At 34.8% G+C, this 24451-nt stretch overlaps 1 protein-coding gene and 1 non-coding gene across 2 annotated transcripts; one reads left to right on the plus strand and one right to left on the minus strand.

Annotated features, from left to right (window-relative positions):
* Nucleotides 1-9489: 9489 nt before the first annotated feature.
* On the minus strand, nucleotides 9490-9984 carry LOC139854290 (uncharacterized). Its single transcript, XM_071843603.1, has one exon. It carries the CDS (start codon nucleotides 9982-9984, stop codon nucleotides 9490-9492), a length of 495 nt encoding a protein of 164 aa, XP_071699704.1.
* Nucleotides 9985-10488: 504 nt separating this feature from the next.
* Nucleotides 10489-10570, plus strand: TRNAS-GCU (transfer RNA serine (anticodon GCU)). Its single transcript has one exon. It is a non-coding gene; the product is annotated as a tRNA-Ser (tRNA).
* The last annotated feature ends 13881 nt before the right edge of the window (nucleotides 10571-24451 follow it).

Consider the following 24451-nt stretch of genomic DNA (forward strand, 5'->3'; position numbering starts at 1 on the left):
ATTTTGATAAGTGTATTGAAGTCTTTCAAAAGTGTATAAATACATATTAAAACACTACATGTATATACATTTTAACTGAGTCGTTAAGTCATCGTTAGTCGTTACATGTAAGTGTTGTTTTTAAACCTTTAGGTTAACGATCTTGTTAAATGTTGTTAACCCAATGTTTATAATATCAAATGAGATTTTAAATTATTATATTATCATGATATTATCATGTATGAATATCTCTTAATATGATATATATACATTAAATGTCTTTACAACGATAATCGTTACATATATGTCTCGTTTAAAAATCATTAAGTTAGTAGTCTTGTTTTTACATATGTAGTTCATTGTTAATATACTTAATGATATGTTTACTTATCATAGTATCATGTTAACTATATATATATCCATATATATGTCATCATATAGTTTTTACAAGTTTTAACGTTCGTGAATCACCGGTCAACTTGGGTGGTCAATTGTCTATATGAAACATATTTCAATTAGTCAAGTCTTAACAAGTTTGATTGCTTAACATGTTGGAAACATTTAATCATGTAAATATAAATCTCAATTAATATATATAAACATGGAAAAGTTCGGGTCACTACATCGAAGTACTTTTTGGTTCGTGCATACAAGGTGAGATCATAGCCCACTCTTCAAACACTTTTATACTTTAAAAATCGTGGGATGAGAAAACATATACAATACATACTTGCATATACTTTTCATACTTTAACGTTATGAATACTATACAAAAGCAAAGATACATACGAGTTAGAACGAAAAGCCTCAAGTCCAATTATCATTAGTTACACTTGTAGGGTGTAAGCGAGAAATTATGTTGTGTGGCCACGCGGGTTTAACGAACCCTCATTCGAAGGAATGAAACGTTCTTTCAATGTATAGTGTAGGTTCTAACACTATTATGCAGAGGTAAGATTCAGTTAAGCTTGATAATTGGGTGCTCGTGATACAAACACATCTTTTGAGATGTATACGCTTGATAAACGTTTTATACTAAACCTTGTGATACAAATATACTTTATGCATACAACTATGATTTCACCAACGTTTTTCGTTGACAGATTCTCTATGTTTTCTCAGGTCCTTGAACTTAGGTGATGCATGCTTCCGCACATACTTTTTGATACTTGCATTGGATGTCGAGTATATTGCATACGTGGAGCGTATTTTGGCTACTTTAAATTGTGTCGCATGTGTTTCATACAAACTTTAACCATTGTTATGTACTCGTTATGGGAACTTCTTTTGTAAACTTTGAAACATCCTTTTATGAAATCAATGCGACATATTTTCGGTCAAACTTTGTTATAAAGACCTACGACACATGTAATGGGACCATACGTAGTGACGCCGTCATTTGACGATTTGTCGGGGTCGCTACAAGTGGTATCAGAGCTTTGGTTGTAGGGATTTAGAGTTCATTGGTGTCAACCCCGAGTCTTAGGGTACATTGGTGAGTCTAGACTACAACCGGCATATAGACTTGACATAGGAATTACTTGACTATTTGTACATTTATACTCGAACTCTCTTACTCATATCTACTCTTATTCTATCTAAATCTTGCGTTGTATAATTTAATTGACACGCCACCTTGACTATATGATGTAATGTCGAATGCACATATGAATTAGGGTAATATAATTCCCGGAAATTATATTACGGTGACTCATATGAACATACCGACATTATGACATAAAGAATTTAAGGCAAGTCAAGGATAATTTTCTCTTTATCTTTATTCCATATCACGGTTAGTATTATTTAGAATACTAACCAACGGTATCCTTTTGTTTTGAAGGAACAATGCCTCCTCGCCGTGTACGACGCAATGAAACTCCCGAACAAGCCTTACAACGTATGATAGCCACCGCCGTGGATGCGGCCATGGCCGGTCACTCGTCTAACAACAACAATAACAACAACCACAACAACAATAACCAAGGAGCCGGTAACTCTAGCGAAGGGTGCTCCTACAAAGCTTTCATGGGGTGCAAACCTCACACCTATGATGGGACCGGGGGACCGGTTGTGCTTACTCGTTGGTTTGAACAAACCGAGGCCGTCTTTAGCATAAGCGGTTGTCGGGATCAAGACAAGGTCAAATACTCCACCCACACTTTCTCCGGAATTGCTCTAACATGGTGGAACACCTATGTTCAATCGGTGGGTACCGATGAAGCTCATGCCCTCTCTTGGGCCGATCTAAGGGAAAAGATGATTGTTGAATATTTTCCGCGCGAAGAAACCCGAAAGCTTGAGGAAGAACTAAGAGCTTTGAAAGCGGTCGGAAACGATCTTAAAGCTTATAATCAACGCTTCGCCGAACTATCCTTGATGTGTCCTAATCTTGTTAACCCCGAAACTCAAAGGATTGAGCTCTACATGCTCGGTCTTCCAAAAAGCATCAAACAAGGGGTGATGTCATCCAAACCCACTACTCATCAAGCCGCTATGAACATGGCTCGCCAACTAATTGAAACGGTTGAAGAAATCGTAGTGCCGGCTCCTAAGGCCGAGGACAAGTCGGGTGGCAACAAAAGGAAATGGGAAGCCACTCCATCAACCAACTACAACAACAACAACACCTTCACCAAGAAACCTTACAACAACGACGGCAAGAAGGGTTATTCCGGATCTTTACCGTTTTGCAACAAGTGCCACAAACATCATTTGGGTGAGTGTGGAAGGCCGTATTGCGTCAAGTGTCACAAGAGTGGCCATTCGGCCAATGAATGTAGAAACACCGCTCCCGTTGCTCAAAAGGGACCCAATGCACCAAGACCGGGTGTTTGTTATGAATGTGGCCAACCGGGTCACTATAGAAATGCATGCCCAAAGAAGAAAGCCAACCCCAACAACCGAGGCAGAGCCTTTAACATCAACACCGAGGAAGCCCGAGATGACAATGAACTAGTCACGGGTACGTTTCTTCTCAACAACTCTTATGTTACTTGCTTATTCGATTCGGGTGCCGATAAATGTTTTGTGTCTAAGACTTTGGCTCCTACCCTTTGCACTCCACCACACCCTTTAGATACTACTTATTCCATCGAAGTGGCCGACGGAAAACTCTTAAGTGCCGACACATATTACCGGGGGTGTACTTTGAACATTTTGGGTAAGGAATTTGAAATTGACTTGATACCCATGGAACTAGGGAGTTTTGATGTAATAATCGGTATGAATTGGATGGTCAAAAATAAATCTCACATTCTTTGCGATCTTCACGCAATCCGAATTCCTATCGAGAAGGGTGAACCATTGATTGTCTATGGCGACAAAAATTGCACCGGACTCAATCTCGTTTCGTGCCTTAAAGTTCGAAAGATACTTCGCAAGGGTTGTTTCGCGATTCTTGCTCACGTTAAGAAAGTCGAGGCCGACGAAAAGCGCATCGAAGATGTGCCAATTGTTAGTGACTTTTTCGATGTATTTCCCGACGAATTACCGGGTCTTCCACCTCATCGACCGGTTGAATTTCAAATCGATCTTATTCCAGGAGCCGCACCCGTAGCGCGTGCACCATATAGACTCGCTCCATCCGAATTGCAAGAATTACAAAGTCAAATCCAAGAGCTACTTGACCGTGGTTTCATTCAACCTAGCCATTCACCATGGGGCGCTCCGATTTTGTTCGTCAAGAAGAAAGACGGATCCCTACGAATGTGCATTGATTATCGTGAACTAAACAAATTGACGGTTAAGAACCGATATCCCCTTCCTCGCATCGATGATCTCTTTGATCAACTACAAGGTTCTCGTGTATATTCAAAAATCGATCTCCGTTCGGGTTATCATCAACTAAGGGTTAAGGGAGAAGATGTCTCCAAAACTGCTTTCCGGACTCGTTATGGTAGTTATGAATTCCTTGTCATGCCTTTCGGTCTCACTAACGCACCGGCGGTGTTCATGGATCTCATGAACCGCGTGTGCAAACCTTACCTCGACAAATTCGTTATCGTGTTCATCGATGATATTTTGGTCTATTCTAAAAGCGAAGAGGAACACAGAGAACATCTCCGACTCGTGCTTGAACTCTTGAGAAAAGAACAACTCTATGCCAAGTTCTCCAAGTGTGAATTTTGGTTGAAGGAAGTTCAATTCCTCGGTCATGTTGTAAGTGATCAAGGCATTAAAGTCGATCCCGCGAAAATCGAAGCCATTAGTAAATGGGAGGCTCCTACTACTCCTACTCAAATTCGTCAATTCTTGGGTCTCGCCGGATACTATCGTAAATTCATCAAGGACTTTTCCTTAATCGCTCGCCCTTTAACCGCGTTAACTCACAAGGACCGAAAGTTCATTTGGTCATCCGAACAAGAAACCGCTTTTCAAATCTTGAAAACTAAGCTAACCACCGCTCCTATCTTGTCACTTCCCGAAGGCAATGATGATTTTGTTGTATATTGTGATGCCTCGAAAAACGGTTATGGATGCGTATTAATGCAACGAAAGAAAGTCATTGCTTATGCCTCTCGACAACTCAAAGTCCACGAACGAAACTACACGACACATGATCTTGAACTCGGTGCCGTCATCTTTGCACTTAAGTTATGGAGACATCATCTTCTTGGTACCAAAAGTACCATCTTTACCGATCACAAAAGTCTCCAACATATCTTCGATCAAAAGCAACTAAACATGAGACAACGAAGGTGGATTGAGACTTTGAACGATTATAATTGCGAGCTTCGTTACCACCCCAGGAAGGCAAATGTAGTGGTCGATGCCTTAAGTCGAAAAGAAAGAGCGGTGCCTCTTCGTGTCCGAGCTTTGAATATCACCATCCACTCCAACCTTAATAGCCAAATTCGGGTAGCCCAAGATGAAGCTCTTAAGGACAACAACATCGCACGCGAACTTTTAAACATTCTCGTCTCCCGATTCGAAGTTAAGGAGACCGGACTTCGATATTACGCCGGAAAAATTTGGGTGCCTAGATATGGCGATCTACGAAACCTCATCCTAGACGAAGCCCACAAATCGCGATACTCGATTCATCCCGGCGCCAATAAGATGTACCATGACCTTAAAGAACAATATTGGTGGCCGAACATCAAAAAGGAGGTTGCTAGATACGTCGCCAATTGTTTGACTTGCGCTAAAGTCAAAGCCGAACACCAAAGACCATCCGGGTTACTTCAACAACCCGAGATCCCGCAATGGAAGTGGGAAAGGATTACGATGGATTTTATCACCAAACTACCGAAAACGTCGGGCGGTTATGATACAATTTGGGTCATTGTTGACCGTCTCACCAAATCCGCGCACTTTCTCGCCATGAAAGAAACCGACAAAATGGAGAAACTTGCACGACTTTACATTAAAGAGATTGTAGCCCGACACGGAGTACCGTTATCGATTATCTCCGACCGAGATGGTCGTTTCGTTTCTAGATTTTGGCGTACGTTACAAGAAGCGTTGGGAACGCGTTTGGACATGAGCACCGCATATCATCCCCAAACCGATGGGCAAAGTGAACGTACAATACAAACCTTAGAGGATATGTTACGAGCCTGCGTTGTTGATTTTGGAAAAGCTTGGGACAATCACTTACCTCTCGCCGAATTCTCTTACAACAATAGTTATCACGCTAGTATTAAGGCCGCACCTTTTGAAGCGTTATATGGTCGAAAATGTCGCTCTCCTCTTTGTTGGGCCGAAGTGGGTGACGTGCAAATTTCCGGGCCCGAACTCATTCACGAAACCACCGAGAAGATTCTTCAAATCCGAGATAGGCTTCGGACGGCCCGGAGTCGTCAAAAATGCTATACCGACAAAAGACGCAAAGACCTCGAATTTCAAGTCGGTGACCGCGTCATGTTAAAAGTCGCACCTTGGAAAGGTGTTATCCGTTTTGGGAAACGTGGGAAACTAAATCCGCGGTACGTTGGTCCTTTCGAAATCTTAGAGCATGTTGGAACCGTTGCTTATCGTTTAAACCTTCCGCCTCAACTAAGCTCCGTCCATCCTACTTTTCATGTATCTAACTTGAAGAAGTGTCTTGCCGAGCCCGATATCGTCGTCCCTCTCGAGGAACTTACTATTAATGACAAACTCCATTTTGTGGAGGAACCGGTTGAAATTGTGGACTACGTCGAGAAGGAATTAAAACAAAGCCGGATCCCGATTGTTAAGGTCCGTTGGAACGCCAAAAGAGGACCCGAGTTTACTTGGGAAAGAGAAGATCAAATGCGAAAGAAACACCCTCATCTATTCCCGGTCCCAGAAACGTCAGATTCCGAGGAAGAAACAACGACTACTACGCCTACCTAAATTTCGGGACGAAATTTCTTTTAAGGTGTAGGTAATGTAACATCCCGCCTTTTTCCGTTTACTTTTCCGTTTAACTATTTAAGTTCCGTTATATGTTTATAACACATCCCGTTAATATGCGTTGAATTATCTCGTTTAGGTAATTCCCGCACCCGGTTTAAAGTTAAGGGACCAAACTTGTCAAGGGTTGAAACTTTTGACTAGGTCAAAGAGTCAACCCTCATCCTCATCCATTCAATCTCATCTCTTTCACTCTTACTACTTCAACTTTTCTCTCAACATCCATACAAAGATTCATCATCCAAAATCGAGCTAGCGGTCATCTTGCCAAACAAATTACATATTTGAACTCCTCGTGATCTCCTCTTCGATTCCATACCGATCTCATCAAATTTGGGTAACTTTCTAAAATCACCAATTTTATGTGTTCTTGAGTTTTTGAGTTAAAAGGTTGTTAATTAGTGTCTATGGCTCAAGTCTAGTATGATTATGTGATTTGTATGCTTGTTCTTGCAATTTTGATGTAACTAGTTCATTATGAAAGAACACTTGCATAATCTTGAGTTTTAGGTGTTCATATGTTGTTTGATGATGAAAGTTCATGTTTTAATTGTGTTCCTAACATCACTAGCTTCAAATTGGTATGTAGGTTGACATGGATTAGTTTCATAATCATGATTGTTGAATTTGTGATTTTGGGTTAGGGTTTGATAGAAGTAAATTGAATCTTGATGCATTAAATGCTTGATAATGTTAATTGTAAGTGTTAGGTTGTGTTGTATGCTTAATTACCTTCGAAACGGCATATCGTTCATGTAATTTGGTTGCCAAATCATTAAATTGCATTTATGACTTGTATGCATTGAATGAGGAACATTAATTGCGGTTTTTGGTTGTTGCAAGTGGAAGTTTGATTGATGATATGTGTTTAGTTGTTTTACTCGTCAAAATACCTTTCCAACGATGTATGATAGGCGTTATAAGTGTTTGCGGGTCAAGAGTTGTGTTAGAAAAGGTTTTGGTTCGTGTACACTTTGAAAAACTGACCAAAATTCTCTGCCCAGGTAGTGGCGCGGCGCGCCCCATCCCCGCGCGGCGCGCAGAATCACCTGGCCAGATTCTGACCTCTTGGTCCCATTTCACGTGAAATGTTTGACTAGCTACCGACCTCCGATTCACATGAAACTTGTTTTAATATACTTGTATATGAATAATTAGCATGGAAAAATAGTCCGGGACCCGACCCGAACATGTTGACTTTTTCGTTGACTTTGACTCGACCAAGTTTGACTTTTTGTCAAACTTAATCAATTAATTATGCAATCTTTCTAACATTATTCTATACTTGTATCTTACATGAAACTTGACAATTTGCTTCACATGCTACATAATCGAGTCGTGTCGAGCCATAGGACTAATTGAACATCTTTGACCCTTCGTGACTATCGTTATTGATACAACCTATTTGTTTAGGTCAAGACTAGCATTGTTCTTTGCACACGTTACTTGTCGAAGTACTTTTTGGTTCGTGCATACAAGGTGAGATCATAGCCCACTCTTCAAACACTTTTATACTTTAAAAATCGTGGGATGAGAAAACATATACAATACATACTTGCATATACTTTTCATACTTTAACGTTATGAATACTATACAAAAGCAAAGATACATACGAGTTAGAACGAAAAGCCTCAAGTCCAATTATCATTAGTTACACTTGTAGGGTGTAAGCGAGAAATTATGTTGTGTGGCCACGCGGGTTTAACGAACCCTCATTCGAAGGAATGAAACGTTCTTTCAATGTATAGTGTAGGTTCTAACACTATTATGCAGAGGTAAGATTCAGTTAAGCTTGATAATTGGGTGCTCGTGATACAAACACATCTTTTGAGATGTATACGCTTGATAAACGTTTTATACTAAACCTTGTGATACAAATATACTTTATGCATACAACTATGATTTCACCAACGTTTTTCGTTGACAGATTCTCTATGTTTTCTCAGGTCCTTGAACTTAGGTGATGCATGCTTCCGCACATACTTTTTGATACTTGCATTGGATGTCGAGTATATTGCATACGTGGAGCGTATTTTGGCTACTTTAAATTGTGTCGCATGTGTTTCATACAAACTTTAACCATTGTTATGTACTCGTTATGGGAACTTCTTTTGTAAACTTTGAAACATCCTTTTATGAAATCAATGCGACATATTTTCGGTCAAACTTTGTTATAAAGACCTACGACACATGTAATGGGACCATACGTAGTGACGCCGTCATTTGACGATTTGTCGGGGTCGCTACACCTAGCTTATTCATCACATGCACGACGAGCGGTGCCTCCCTCTACCTCTTCCAACTAGTGAAAGGCCAACCAAGGCTTCAAAGTTTCATTCAACCCATGGTAAGACAAGTTTCTAACAGCCCAAAAGGAAATCAAATGCAAACCATAACATCAATCTAACAAATCTAAAATACAAATGCCATAATTATGGGAGTGTGTTACAGTAACTTCCCCACTTCTGTTCTATTCTTCTAATGACAAGATGATGCTAGAGGAGAGACAGCAGGAGGTCCCAATACCCAGTCAACAACCCAGTGAACGATCTAGTCGATGACTGCCAAATTTTGCTCCCGATCATTTCAATCCAAGGCTCAAAAAATCCAATAATTCTGTTTAGGGACCAAAAGAATCTTCCTATAAAGCTTACCCAGGATCGCCAATACGTATCACAAACATCTGCTTTCTCAAGTATATCAATCCTCTAATCTCAAAAGAGCCCCTGGTTAATTATATTCGTGAGTTATGTTACATTTTTCTTAGTACTTAATTGCTTACAAGTAAGCAAACATGTGAATCAAAATCTTTATCAGACTATATGTGCTCCTTCACAAAACAAAAAGTGAAACTAAAAGCAATATACAACAGTAAAACAAGTAATCTTTCATAGCTTAAGTACCGGGCAAATCTGCATGAAATTTAAAGCGACGGAAGATGCTGATAATTTTCAGCAACAAGTCGCTAGGTAACATACTGTTATCAATTATTAGTATTAGTATTCTATTCTAATATATAAATATATATACACGGTAAGAAGAAAAGTGACACACTTGATCAATAATTCTTCGAAAATACTTCATTATATAGCTTAAGATTAAACACACCATACCCAAATTTGCAAACTTCACGGAATCACAACATCACCATCACCATCTCCCGCCAAATTCATACCCCAATTTGCCCAACCAGAAACACGATCTACGCCATTATCGAGTTCCGAATCAGGCAACACATCAACATCAACAGTCTGTCCAATATGAGTATAAGGAAACGCAACATTCGGAGTATCCACCGATTCCAAATACAGATGATTATGAAGATTACTAAATCCAAGCCCCAACATCACCTCATCATCAACCTCCTCCATTAAATCGCCAAATCTCAAAACCCTAGACCTACTCCTCCTCCTAACTCTAACATCCACAACTTCTTTAGGTAACTGAAACCGGCACACCGGACACGAATTATGATTCGAAAGCCACGGAAGTATACAATCAGGATGATACATGTGTTTGCACGGTAACTGTTTCGTTTCATCATCGATAACAAATTGATCTTTACAAATAGCGCATAGAACGATCGGATCGATTTCAAGGAATGCGGATGTGATCGTAACCATCGGAATTGATTCTATAGCGGATTTAGACGTCGGAGAGTGTTGGCGAGATACGGCAGTTGTGGTTGTGGTGGTGATCGGAGATGAGTCGCTTGAATGTGTGATGTGATGGATTAAACGCTGGAAGTATGGGCTATCGAGACTGAAATTGTCGTCGGAAGGGAATCTTCTAGCGGTTGGTGACTGTACGGATGGATTGATGACGGATGCCGGTGGTGATTGTGTTGAATTTTGAATGTTAAGGTTAGGGTTAGGGATAGGGGGAAGGATAGAGTTGCAGTGATGGCATGTGAATTGAGTGATGGAGGAAACGTCGGTGTTGCAGGAAGTGCACCGGAAGGTGTGGTGGTCCATCACGGCGGCGGTTGTTCCGGTGGGAACGGTTGTAGGAGATATGAATATTATCAGAGGACATTTAGGTTGGGTGAAAGTGTTGTTTTGTATGATCGTACGTTGTTTTTTTATGTTATGAATAATTACATAAAAAGAAATCGTAAAATAACATAAGACGCTTTGGCCGAGTGGTTAAGGCGTGTGCCTGCTAAGTACATGGGGTTTCCCCGCGTGAGTTCGAATCTCACAGGCGTCGATGATAAATTTTTGTTCAAACTTATATCGAAAGTTAAAAGGTGTGCTTGGTTGGGGGTTTGAGTGATAAGAAATGGGAAAGCAAATGAATGTACATGCTTAGTTAGATCTAATGAGAATGGATTATGAAACTAGTTTCCTAATTTTTCTCCTCACTACCGCTCTCACAATTATTTAAACTGTATTCTCTTTTTTTATTATCTTTTATTTTTAATACATGTTATTTATCCTATTTATCCTATACATACTTTAGTGTTTTGGTCGTTTGGTCTACACAAAAACGACAATAGTGAATACCCCTTTCACACTTTGCTTTTTCACTTTTCCACCCTCACCTTTACCCAACTTACAAAAAAACCACCAAACCTCAGGGGAATAAATTGTAAATTCCCTAAATTAAAATAAAAACTTCACACAAACCTTTCGACAACCCGTATCTTCCTTCTCGCTCCGAGTTAAATTTCACCAAACACTCCGTTAAACTCAAAATATTTTTTCGAACAAAAACGAAGCTAACACAACGACAACCCGTATCTTCCCGCTCGCCGCGAGTTAAATTTTTCCGACAGCACCGTCAGACTCGAAATAATTTTATGAACAAAACGATACTAACTACGTTCGAAACAGACACTTTTTAAAAAACGCTAAACACAACGACAACTCGTATCTTACTGCTCGCCGCGAGTTAAATTTTTTCGCCAACCCCGTCAGGCTCGAAATAATTACATCATTAAAACGAACTACCTACGTTCGAACCGGACAGATTTTAAAAAAACACCAAAGATGACGACACCAACAACGACGCATAACACATGGCCCGTTTTCCCTTCTGTAAATAAAACTGCGTTAAATATGAATACAACGGCCGATAGCCCCCGCCGCATCGCGCGGGCCGGACCGGACTAGTTTATCATAAATTTAATCCTTATAATATTTCATTATATTTATATTACTATTCTCATTTCCATTCCTCTAAATATACCAAGCACACTCTAAAGGTATGATTGGTGCTAGGTAAGGAATGGGTATGATTATTATAATTAATGTTGTGGTTATCTATAACGGGAATCTTCATTACCATAAAGTTTATAATCGGCCATTACCCATTAGAATGAGAGAAATGTCAATTCCTTATAATTTTTAGCGCCAATTATCTCTTACCCACGTTTTTCCCTCTTGTTTAACTATCTTCTTTTTTTTAGTCCACTCTCCATCTTTATTAGATCATCTCCAACCTACGATTATGTACTTAATAATACCAAACTGTTATAATAATAATAATAATATAGATATGGATAGTCAATTTTGGTGTATACATATAGTCAATTTTGGTACACAAAGTATGTATTTTTATATTGAGATTTTAGGCTATAAATACTCATGAATGCAAGCATTAAACTTGCACCATTTCACACACTTATAAAGTGTTTCTTTCTTTCTCCATTATCATCTTTGTTCTTACACTTCATTATTAGTATTCTTAATCAAGAATCAAATCACTAAAGGTAGTTATAAGCCTACTGAATTATAACATCAAGAATCAAACCACTAAAGGTAGTTATAAGCCTACTGAATTATAACATCAAGAATCAAACCACTAAAGGTAGTTATAAGCCTACTGAATTATAACATCAAGAATCAAACCACTAAAGGTAGTTATAAGCCTACTGAATTATAACACGTTATCAGCACGATAATCTTAATACTAAATATGGTTGGCTCTGCCACCAAAATGATATATGGTCGGTTATACCACCAGAATGATATAGGTCGGTTATACCACCTGAAAAAATATATGGTCGACACTGTCGCCAAATTTTCATTTATGTTTACTAATATTTATATTTTTGTTATATAACATTTATTTATGATTGCTTACACATGGTCGACACTGTCACCTACTTATCATTTATGTTATATTAAATTTATGTTTAATGTTTATATACTTATGAATATAAATTGACTCTAATTTATCATGATGTTTGTTTTAATTTTTGATAATAGAAAATGTCGAATCTGGAAAAGCTTAAATTTACTCCTTTAGAATCAACTGGAAACAACTACATGCCATGGGTTATAAAAGTAAAAATGCATCTTAAATCAATGGGCATTCTTGAAACCATAAATGAAAACAACACTTGTTCTGAAAAAGAACAAGCTACGGCATGTTGCTTTATTCATCAACATATTGATGAATGCTTACAAAATAATTATGTGACTGTAGAAGATCCCCATGTTTTATGGGAAGGTCTCAAAAGCAGATTCAATAATCAAAGAGAAATTTTACTTCCAGCTGCAATGGAACAATGGAGAACATTAAGGTTCCAAGACTTTAAGAAAGTAAATGAATACAGCTCAGCTCTGTATAATACATGTTCACAACTTAAATTCTGTGGACATGAAATTAGTGATGCAGACATGATGGAGAAAACTTTCTCCACAATGAATGCTGCAAACATCACAGTGCAAAGAAATTTGAGAATGCTAAAGTTCAAAACATATCCTGAACTTAATTCATATCTCTTAGTTGCAGAGCAAAATGATGAGCTATTAATGAAAAATCAGCAATCCCGTCCTACTGGTACACTTGCAATCCCTGAAGCAAATACTGCAAATAATTATAAACAGGGACAAGGACGCGGGCAAGGTCGTGGTTATAATAACCATCACCATCATCATGCCAAAAGCCATAACTATGGTAGAAACCATCCTTATGGTAATGGTAATGGGCGTGGACGTGGTCGTGGTCGTGGCCGTGGTGGTCAAAGAAATAGTAATCCACGAAAATATAAATATCAACCACAAAACAAGCCCATTAAACAAGATGTTGAAGAAAATTCTTCTAAAAATTCTGAAGAATCTTGCTACAGATGTGGTAGAATGGGCCACTGGGCTAATACTTGCCGAACATCTAAACATCTTGTTAAGATGTATCAGGATTCGCTGAAAGATAAAGAAAAGGAAGTAAACTTTGTGGATAACGTCGATCCAACAGTCACTGAGAAACCATCTGATTTATATGAAGATTTCTTGAATGTTTAAGTTGTGTGTCTTTCGAAAAATAAACGATTTAATATCGTCTGTCTTTGTCATTATGTTTGCTAAATGTTTCAGTACTATCTATTTGCGTTTAAAATATTGTGTAATATTAATGTACTCACTATTTATTTCTTATATATGAAGTTCAATATGAATTTTGCTGGAATACAACATCAATCAAGTGGTGGAGATCTCTGTATAGCAGACAGTGGAACTACACACACTATACTTAAATCCGAGAAATATTTTATTGATCTAAAACCAACGGAAGGAACTATACATACAATATCAGGACCTGCTAACTTGATAAAAGGGATAGGAAAGGCAAATTTCATACTACCAAATGGTACAAAATTTTTAATAAATGATGCCTTATTTTCTCCCAAGTCAAGCAGAAATTTATTGAGTTTCTCCGACATATACCTTAACGGGTATGATTATCAGTCAGTGACAACAGAAAATGAGAAATATTTAAGTATCACTGACAAGAGTCATGTGGTTGAAAAACTGCCAAGACTTAGTTCTGGATTACATTATACACATATAAATGTACCAGAAATACATATGGTAGTTAACGAAAAATATATTGATCCTGGTGTATTCAGTTTATGGCATAACAGATTAGGCCATCCAGGATCAACAATGATGAAAAGGATTATTGAATGTACTCATGGACATCCACTAAAGGATAGAAAAATCCATCATGATACAATGGTTCCATGTACATCTTGCTCTCTTGGAAAATTGATAACTAGACCCTCACCACTTAAGGTTGAGAAAGAATCACCAATGTTTCTTGAAAGAATTCAAGGTGATATATGTGGACCAATTCATCCACCATGTGGACCATTTAGATATTTCATGGTTCTAATAGACGCATCTAGCAGATGGTCTCATGTTTGTCTGTTATCAAGCCGTAATGTGGCATTTGCAAAATTTCTTGCCCAAATTATTAAATTGAGAGCTCATTTTCCTGATTACACCATTAAAAGGGTGAGACTTGATAATGCTGGTGAATTTACATCTCAAGCATTTAATGACTATTGCATGTCTATAGGAATTGTTGTTGAACATTCTGTTGCTCATGTGCATACACAAAATGGTTTAGCCGAGTCATTGATTAAACGTTTACAGTTAATCGCTAGACCATTGATAATGAGAACAAAACTCCCTGTATCTATATGGGGTCATGCAATTTTACATGCTGCTGCATTGATTCGCATCAGACCAAGTGCAAGTCATAAATATTCCCCCCTACAACTTGCTTTTGGTCAAGAGCCAAATATTTCCCATCTTAGAACATTTGGTTGTGCAGTGTATGTTCCAATTGCGACACCACAACGTACAAAAATGGGTCCTCAAAGGAGGTTGGGAATATATGTTGGATATGAAACATCTTCAATATTAAGGTATATTGAACCTATGACAGGTGACGTTTTTACAGCACGTTTTGCTGATTGTCATTTTAATGAAACATTGTTCCCTAGATTAGGGGGAGAAATGAAAAATAAAGAAAATGATGTTTCATGGTGTGAACCTCAATTAAAGTATCTTGATCCTCGCACAAAAGAATGCGAGACAGAAGTTCAAAAGATAATGCATATACAAGGTTTTTAACGAGGCAGTAATTTATAGTTGATCTTCAACAAAATAAAATTGCTATCCAAGGGGGAGTGTTATAATAATAATAATAATATAGATATGGATAGTCAATTTTGGTGTATACATATAGTCAATTTTGGTACACAAAGTATGTATTTTTATATTGAGATTTTAGGCTATAAATACTCATGAATGCAAGCATTAAACTTGCACCATTTCACACACTTATAAAGTGTTTCTTTCTTTCTCCATTATCATCTTTGTTCTTACACTTCATTATTAGTATTCTTAATCAAGAATCAAATCACTAAAGGTAGTTATAAGCCTACTGAATTATAACATCAAGAATCAAACCACTAAAGGTAGTTATAAGCCTACTGAATTATAACATCAAGAATCAAACCACTAAAGGTAGTTATAAGCCTACTGAATTATAACATCAAGAATCAAACCACTAAAGGTAGTTATAAGCCTACTGAATTATAACACAAACTACTGCTTTTACATAACTATAAGATCAAGCTACAACTTGTAGGCTAAATAAATCTTTCAAAGGTATTACCATCTCTCTGTATTATATTTTCTTCAGTATGTTTATTTGTTATAAAATTCTAAAAAATACTTATTAGGATATCTAGTTTGTGTTTTAGGGTTATTTATAGTATTAGCGTTACACGATATCGTCAATTGAGTGAGATTTAATAAATTTAATTACCACTTACAACTTCTAATTATATTAGGATGTTATAGATATAAATCCAATATTACTTTCGATTCGTGTAAATTTCAATTACATTGATAGTCACCAACACAAACCTTAGAATAAGCAAACATGCATATGTATTAACGATAAAACTAGAATGAATATTATTCCTAAAGATTATAGGATTACTTAATCTATAGGAAATCTTGTTGTGTTTTCCTTTTAACTTCCTTGTAATTTCCTTTGATCTTCCTTGTACTTGTATATAAATATGATCAATATACAACCCACCAAAAGGTGTGAAGATTTAATCTTATATGGTATTAGTCTAACTTCTCTTCCGATCCTCACGATCATCAAAAAACCCTATGCTTCTTTTCACCTTTTCTTTTTTGTTTTCCGATCATTTCTTGTTCAAGTCTAGCATTTTCTATGACAGATTTGGGCCCGTTGAACTATTTCTTAGGGATATCAGTCTCTCGCACATCCACTGGGATGTTTTTATCCCAGAAGCAGTATACTACATAGATTCTTGAGCGTGCAGATATGGTTCAGTGTAACCCTTGCAAAACTCTCGTCGGCACGGATTCAAAGCTTGGGGTGATGGTCCTCCTATAGCTAATCCGAATTTGTATCACAGTCTAGCAGGTGCTCTTCAGTACCTCACTTTTACTCGACCCGACATCTCTTATGTTGTTCAGCAGATTTGCTTATTTATGCTTGATCCTCGTGAGCCCCATTTCTTGGCTCTTAAGAGGATCCTTCGCTATGTTAGGGGCACTTTGGACATGGGACTTCAACTATTTTCATCATCCACCACTTCTCTCGTGGCTTATTCAGATGCAGTCTGGGCAGGTTGTCCGACCACTCGCGATCTACATCCGGTTATTATGTATTTCTCGGTAATAACCTCTTGTCATGGTCTTCAAAGTGGCAACAAACACCATTTAGATCCAGTTCAGAGGTCGAGTATCGCGGTGTCGCTAATGTTTTTTTTGCTGAAACATGTTGGTTACGCAACATTTTACGTGAGCTTCATTGTCCGTTATTCTCTGCCACTCTCGTTTACTGTGATAACGTAAGTGCTGTTCATCTTTCATCTAATCCGGTTCAGCACCAACGGACTAAACACATTGAGATTTACATACACTTTGTGCGAGACCTTGTTGCCACTGGTCATGTTCGTGTTCTTCATGTTCCTTCACAATATCAGTATGCAGACAATTTCACAAAAGGATTGCCATCAGCACTGTTTGAAGAGTTTCGTTCCAGTTCAATCGTCGCTCATCTCCCGTTCCAACTGTAGGGGGATGTTAACTGATATTATTATATGTATTCATGGCCTTTCATTTGGTGATCATTTAGTGATCATTTAGTGTTTAGCCTTTTGGTTTGCTCAATTGTATCTATATATTGTCATCTTTATAATGTTATTGGATTAAGGAAAAACACAATTCTAATAATTTGAATACATGTTTTGCCGTCACCAAAATATGTATACTTATTCATGATAGAATAAAATTGACGGTGATGTATGCATATTAATTTCTTTTCTTTTCAAGTCTATGTATATTTTTTTCTTATCTTGGATTGTTAACGTGTGACGACCCGGAGATTTTTGACCAAATTTAAACTTAATCTTTATATGATTTCGACACGATAAGCAAAATCTGTAATATTGAATCTCAAAATTTTTGAATTTTTAATGAAATCATTTGACCTTTGACTATTCCCGATGATTCACGAACAATTGTGTGTAAATAAAAATGTAAATAAATATAAATATAAATATTAGTGTATATGTAATATATCTCTTTTAAAATAAAAATAAAAATACACTTTAGATAATTGGAATTAAAAATGAAAATAATAATAACTAAGTATTACTAAAATGAATATGTATGATATAAAACTATATACGATTCTTATTAATAATTATTAATATATGTATAAATATTAAATGATTATGTAATATCACTTAATTTATAACATGTAATATTAATATAACAAATCTAATTACAAATATAGTTATTGTATTAAAAATTTTATTACTTTTATGAATAACAGATTTGATACATGTAATATGTTATATTATTATTATTATCAGTATTATTATGTTTATCACTATTGTTATTAATAAAAGTATCATATTATCAAAATTATCATTTTTAAGATTACTAAAAATTCTCATTCTCATTATCATCATTACTTTTGTATTTATTAGTATTATTCGATATTATTATCTATATTATTAATCCTATCATTATTAGTACTATATTATTAGTAATATTTACAGCATAATATTATTGACAGCCTATTATTATTTACATAATTATATTTACAATTCAGTATTATTAAACCAGATAAAACAAGATTTAATAGTTATAGGAAATCTGATAAAATCACGAATTCGGTAAACCATCTCTATCGAATTTTCCTTTTTCTCTGCATTTTTATTTTCATGTCTTATGAAAAATGTTGTCAACCATTATTTCTAGATAACAACAAAATTATACTGCACCAATTATTTGTTAACCCCGTCATAATTGTTTATCTAACTGTTAATAATCAGTGTACTCGAAAATCATACAGCATTTGAACAAACTGAAACCGCTTTTCTCTGTTCTTCAATTTTATAGCCAAATTTCGAATTAGAATCCAATTCCAAAAACTAAAAATGCAATCATGTTAGGAATCCCTTTTTCAAACTACCTGTAAGTTTTCAAACTCCAATTTCATCTCTTGAATTCGAATTTTCAAAGTCAAACTTAGTTTTTAAAAAGTCAAACAATTCGTTTATCATAAAATTTGATTTTTTTTGAATGTTTCTGATCGAATTAAGGATGGAGAAAGTTTCAAAGGACGATTTGCCATCTTTTTCATGTTATAATTTTCGTCTAAAACACTCTAGAATACAAAAAGTGATTTTGTGTTCTTCGTTTTACTTGAACAAGCAGATACATCGTTTTTTTTTATTTATCCTTTGATTGTTTTAATTAAACCATTAAATTCTAAATGTTTCTGTGATAGTTTCAAATTTTAAATTAATGAAAACTATTAACCATTAATGGGATTGGAACTCTGGTCGAATTAAAAGGAGGAAGAAGAAGAATAGGTTCTCAATGTTATACGTGTTATAATAAATTAGGGGAGGTTATCAAACAGAAAAATGGTCGACGGCTCACTGGTTCAAGTTGCTAGCGGGTAGCGAGTGGTCTCGGGTTCGAGCCCCGTCGTGGGCGATTCTTTTTAGAAAAGCTTTAAAAAGGGTATACATTTTTTTTATATTTTCATTTTCATTTTCATTATTATTATTATTATTATTATTATTATTATTATTATTATTATTATTATTATTATTATTATTATTATTATTATTGTTATTAGAGTTATTACTATGATTATTGATATTGTTGATATTATTATTATTGTTATTATAAGTATTATAAATATAATGGTTATTATTGTTAATCTTATCATTTAAATATTAGTACTATTATTATTATGATTATTACTATTATTATTAATGTTATTATTACACTTATCATTTTTGTTATAATCATTATTATTGTTAAGTAATAAAATTTTATTAGTATTAGTATTATTAATAAGTATTATGAATATTAGTTATTATTGTTATTACCGCTAATATAAGTAGTAGTTACCAATTATTATTATCGTATCATAACCCTAGTTACAACTATAATTATTATTATTATTACTAATATTATTATCAAAATAGGTATTATTATTAAATATTATGATTATTAATATTATCTTTATTAATTTAAAAAAAAACTACCTTTTTAAGCAGATAAATATTTTGTACATAAAATATACTTATTGTGTAAACTATAATTATATTAAAATCTCACATAACTATATATTAAACTTACTAATATTATTTATATATATACTTACAAATAACAAACTATCGATTTTTAAATATAACAATTAAACAAGTATTAATATTAATATAACTATATAAATAACAACTATTTTGAATATAAACACAAATTAAATATATAATATATAAATTAAGATATTATAAATTGTTCAATTACGAATATACGTTTTAATATATATACATACCAATGATATAGGTTCGTGAATCCGAGTCCAACCCTACGTTGTTCAATGCCGTCATATGTATTTTTACTACAAAATACAGTATGGTGAGTTCATTTGATTCCCTTTTACTCTTTATATTTTTGGGGCTGAGAATACATGCGCTGTTTTTACAACTGCTTTATTAAATGCTTTTGAAATATATTTTTGAACTGCGAATACATGAAATGCTTTTATAACTGTTTTACAAAATAGACACAAGTAATCGAAACTACATTCTATGGTTGAATTATCGAAATCGAATATGCCCTTTTTATCATGTCCGATGTTTTTCCGGAATGATGGCGAATTTATCATGTCCGATGTTTTCCTGGAATGATGGCGAATTTATCATGCAGGATGTTTTCCCGGAATGATGGCGAATTTATCATGTCCGATGTTTTCCCGAAATGATGGCGAATTTATCGTGTCCGATGTTTTCCTGGAATGATGGTGAATTTATCATGTCTGATGTTTTCCCGGAATGATGGCGAATTTATCATGTTCGATGTTTTCCCGGAATGATGGCGAATTTATCATGTCCGAAGTTTTCTCGGAATGATGGCGAATTTATCATGTCCGAAATTGTCCCGGAATGATGAGGATATTCTATATGCAATTTGTTAAAGTCGATTATGAAACAACCCTTCCATATTACTATAAACGTAGTACGTTATTCATTGGTCTCATAGCGAGGTATTTGACCTCTATATGATACGTTTTAGAAAATATTGCATTCGTTTCATAAAAAGCACACCATTATTATACATAATGCATGTTTTAAACAATTGGGCGATTATTTATGGAATAATCCCCATAATACATCGGTTTTCAAATACTACACACTTGACATAACAGTCAAATATAATACATGACAAAGGTTTTATTGAATGCAACACTTTATTTAATTAAAAGCATGAGACTCCATGCACAGCTTGCTCAGATTATGCAACAGCGGAAGACTTTCTTAAGGACCTGAGAATAAACATGCTTAAACAGTCAACACAAAGGTTGGTGAGATATATAGGTTTATCATCGATATAAATATAGACCACAAGATTTCATACTTATAAATATATGTACACTCGCAAGTGTATAAAAGTATTATATAAGTTGTTGAGCGCTTCGGTAACCATACTTAACCATTAATGTGGCATATTCCCTTTATTATGAAATCTCCCTACACTGTACCAAGTGTAGTAAAAACGAAGTACTATGCAACCGTTTACGATACTAGAGCGACTAGCCCGGTTGGGGTTTTCAAACCCGATAGATCTATCAATAGGATTCGCGTATACATGTTCTTACAACATGTAAATATTAGTTACCAAGCTATTAGGGAAGATATGCAAAGTGGTACTACTCAACGTAGAATATATTTTAAGTACTTGTGTCCATGGCGTAAAACATAAAATGCATGTATTCTCATCCCAAAATATTTTTAGAGTTTAAAAATGGGACTATATACTCACAGTAATAAAAGTATATTAATAATAAGTTTTCAACTTATTAAAAATATGACCGTTGTCCTTGGATTCACGAACCTATAACAATAATAACGATTCAGATAATAATACGACATATGAATAAAATAAAGCAAGTTCATAGAATACTTATATAATAATTTTTAACATTTTATGTTAGTAGTCCATTGTTAGTAGTCCTTTGTTAGTAGTCCAAAATAGTCCGAAAAGTCCAACAGTCTAATAATCGGTATATATATATATATATATATATATATATATATATATATATATATATATATATATATAATCTTAGAATTACCCCACGACGTATTGTATACGTATTGTATTCGCATCAACCCAGAGACCTATTGTATACGTATTGTCTTAGAATTAACTAAGACGTATTGTGTACGTATTGTCTTAGGATTTATCAAAACGTATTGTATACTTATTGTGTTAGGACGTACCAAGAATATTATTATACATATATACAATCACAGAATTAAACAAGATTATAATATTTTGTTATACTACTGATAACATGTCCAAATATATATAGGATATAGGAAAAATTAACAAGGATATGGTTAATATAGTTTTTATAATATAAATTTCGTCCATACAACGTTAATTTTAGTAGATTTTGTTTTGCTCGCCATATATTCATTACAACTCCGTTTAAAGTGAATTAAATTGCTATGAATTCATTAAGAAGTAAATTTTACAAAACCAATTCGAAAAGTTCATCCCAAGTAGTAATTTTTAGAGCTTTACCCTCTTTTTGTGTCGGTGGACAGATTTGGAAAAATTCCGGCATCCACCCAATATATGATTTTTGATAAAATACTTCCACTTTGTCTAAAATCATGAAAAAAAATATACTGGAAGTCTTATTTACATATATTAACATATTTCCAAATTCTTAGCCTCGAAATCAAAGTCTAAGATAGGTTTTTAATTCCCAACCCAAAACAGCCCGCTTTTTATCGAATGGAGATTAAAGGATATATGTTAAGTTTCAAGGTGTTCTTCATATGTACAAGTTATAAGTTCTTATATTAACTTAATATAACATCATAATACATATAAATAAGTGTTATTAGATTTAAGTTAGAAAGATTAGATTAGTTTTTCAAACAAGCTTGGTGTTCACCAAAACAAGTTCTAGTATTTACAAGTTTTATAAGTATAATAAGATAGCAATTATACAAGGAATTGAACAAGGATTTTGAGAAGTATTTTACCTTGATTATGAATAGGAAAGTTGCTGAGATTAAAGTATGATATGAGAGCATTCAAGTGTGTGTTTTTAGTTTAAGAAAATGTGGAGTAAAAATGAGTTAAAATGGTCCTTATTTATAAGCTTATAATTTTGGCTTTTAGTGAAAATATCTAAGATAAGTTAAATTGTATTAAGTCATGCATGACATATTAAATTGATTAGGTCATAGATGACATATTACACAAATAATTGCAGATTTCTATTTGTATATACCAATAGAAAATACTTCTAGAAGCTGTGTATAATATGGGTAAAAATACCGTATGAATGCGAGTAGAATTCTTTGAGGAAATTGAACGGAAATATGAGTATAGCTATCCTTTATATGTATTGGTATATTATAAAGTGTATTCAATACTTGTAAGGATGTATTTACACTCGTAATACATTATATGTAAATACATTTTAACATAAGTTAATTACGTCGTTTAAATAGTAATATATATATTGTTTGAAAACTCTTTAAATTAGTAGTATGAAAATATATATATAATACTTTGTTAATATACTTAATGAGATATTTAATTATCATATTTTCAAGTTAAATATATACAAATCCATATATATACACAATAATTAAACAATTAAACAATTAAATCAAGTTATAACGTTCGTGAATCGTCAGAATAAAAGGGTGACCAAAAGCTTGTGTAAAACTCTTTTCGGAGGTTCAAGATTTATTAAAATTCATTGCTTATCAAGTCGGAATTATATAAAGATTAAGTTTAAATTTGGTCGGAAATTTCCGGGTCGTCACAGATTACCAGGTGTTCAATCCATATGAATGATTTTTGTCTCTATGCATGGGACGTATATTTATGAGAAATGGAAATGAAATTCTTGTAGTCTATTAAAATGATGAAAATGATCGATTATGATAAACTAATAAACTCACCAACCTTTTGGTTGACACTTGAAAGCATGTTTATTCTCAGGTATTAAAGAAATCTTCCGCTGTGCATTTGCTCATATTAGAGATATTACTTGGAGTCATTCAGGACATATTTCAAAAGACGTTGCATTCAAGTCGTTGAGTTCATCAAGATTATTATTAAGTCATTCATAGTTTGGATATATTATGAAAGGATATGCATATCTGTCAACTTTCGATGTAATGGAAGTTTGTCTTTTAAAAACGAATGCAATGTTTGTAAAATGTATCATATAGAGGTCAAATACCTCGCGATGTAATCATATGTTATTGTATTCGTCCTTATGGATTAGGACGGGTCGTCTCATGTAATATCAGAGCAGTGGTCTTAGCGAACCAGGTCTTGCATTAGTGTGTCTAACTGATAGTTGTTTAGATGCATTAGTGGGTCTGGACTTCGATCGTGTCTGCATGTCAAAAGTTTTGCTTATCATTTCGTGTCGAAAATCATCTACTTATCATCCTTAGGAAATTACCTGCATATCATTCTTAGGCTAGACACTTCTTATTGCATTGATTGCATGAATAGTGTAAAGACAAAATTCATATCTTAGCGTGTCTGCTAATCCATATCTTAGCGTATTAGTTACTGTAGACTTTGTCTGACACGTTTCCTTAATTTCCTCCGTAATCGACAGGATCTTCTGTACTATACATAGATATTCTATGTAATTAGAATATCATCCGATATCTGAAAATCATTTCATATCGAAAAATCCTTTACCTAACCGTGCAAGATGAATTCCGCAACC

Source organism: Rutidosis leptorrhynchoides, chromosome 6 (genome assembly GCF_046630445.1).
Source record: "Rutidosis leptorrhynchoides isolate AG116_Rl617_1_P2 chromosome 6, CSIRO_AGI_Rlap_v1, whole genome shotgun sequence".
Taxonomy (NCBI): Eukaryota; Viridiplantae; Streptophyta; class Magnoliopsida; order Asterales; family Asteraceae; genus Rutidosis; species Rutidosis leptorrhynchoides.

Excerpts from the sequence above, each read along its gene's own strand:
- LOC139854290 (XM_071843603.1), bottom strand. The coding sequence starts at position 9,984 with ATGGTTACGATCACATCCGCATTCCTTGAAATCGATCCGATCGTTCTA.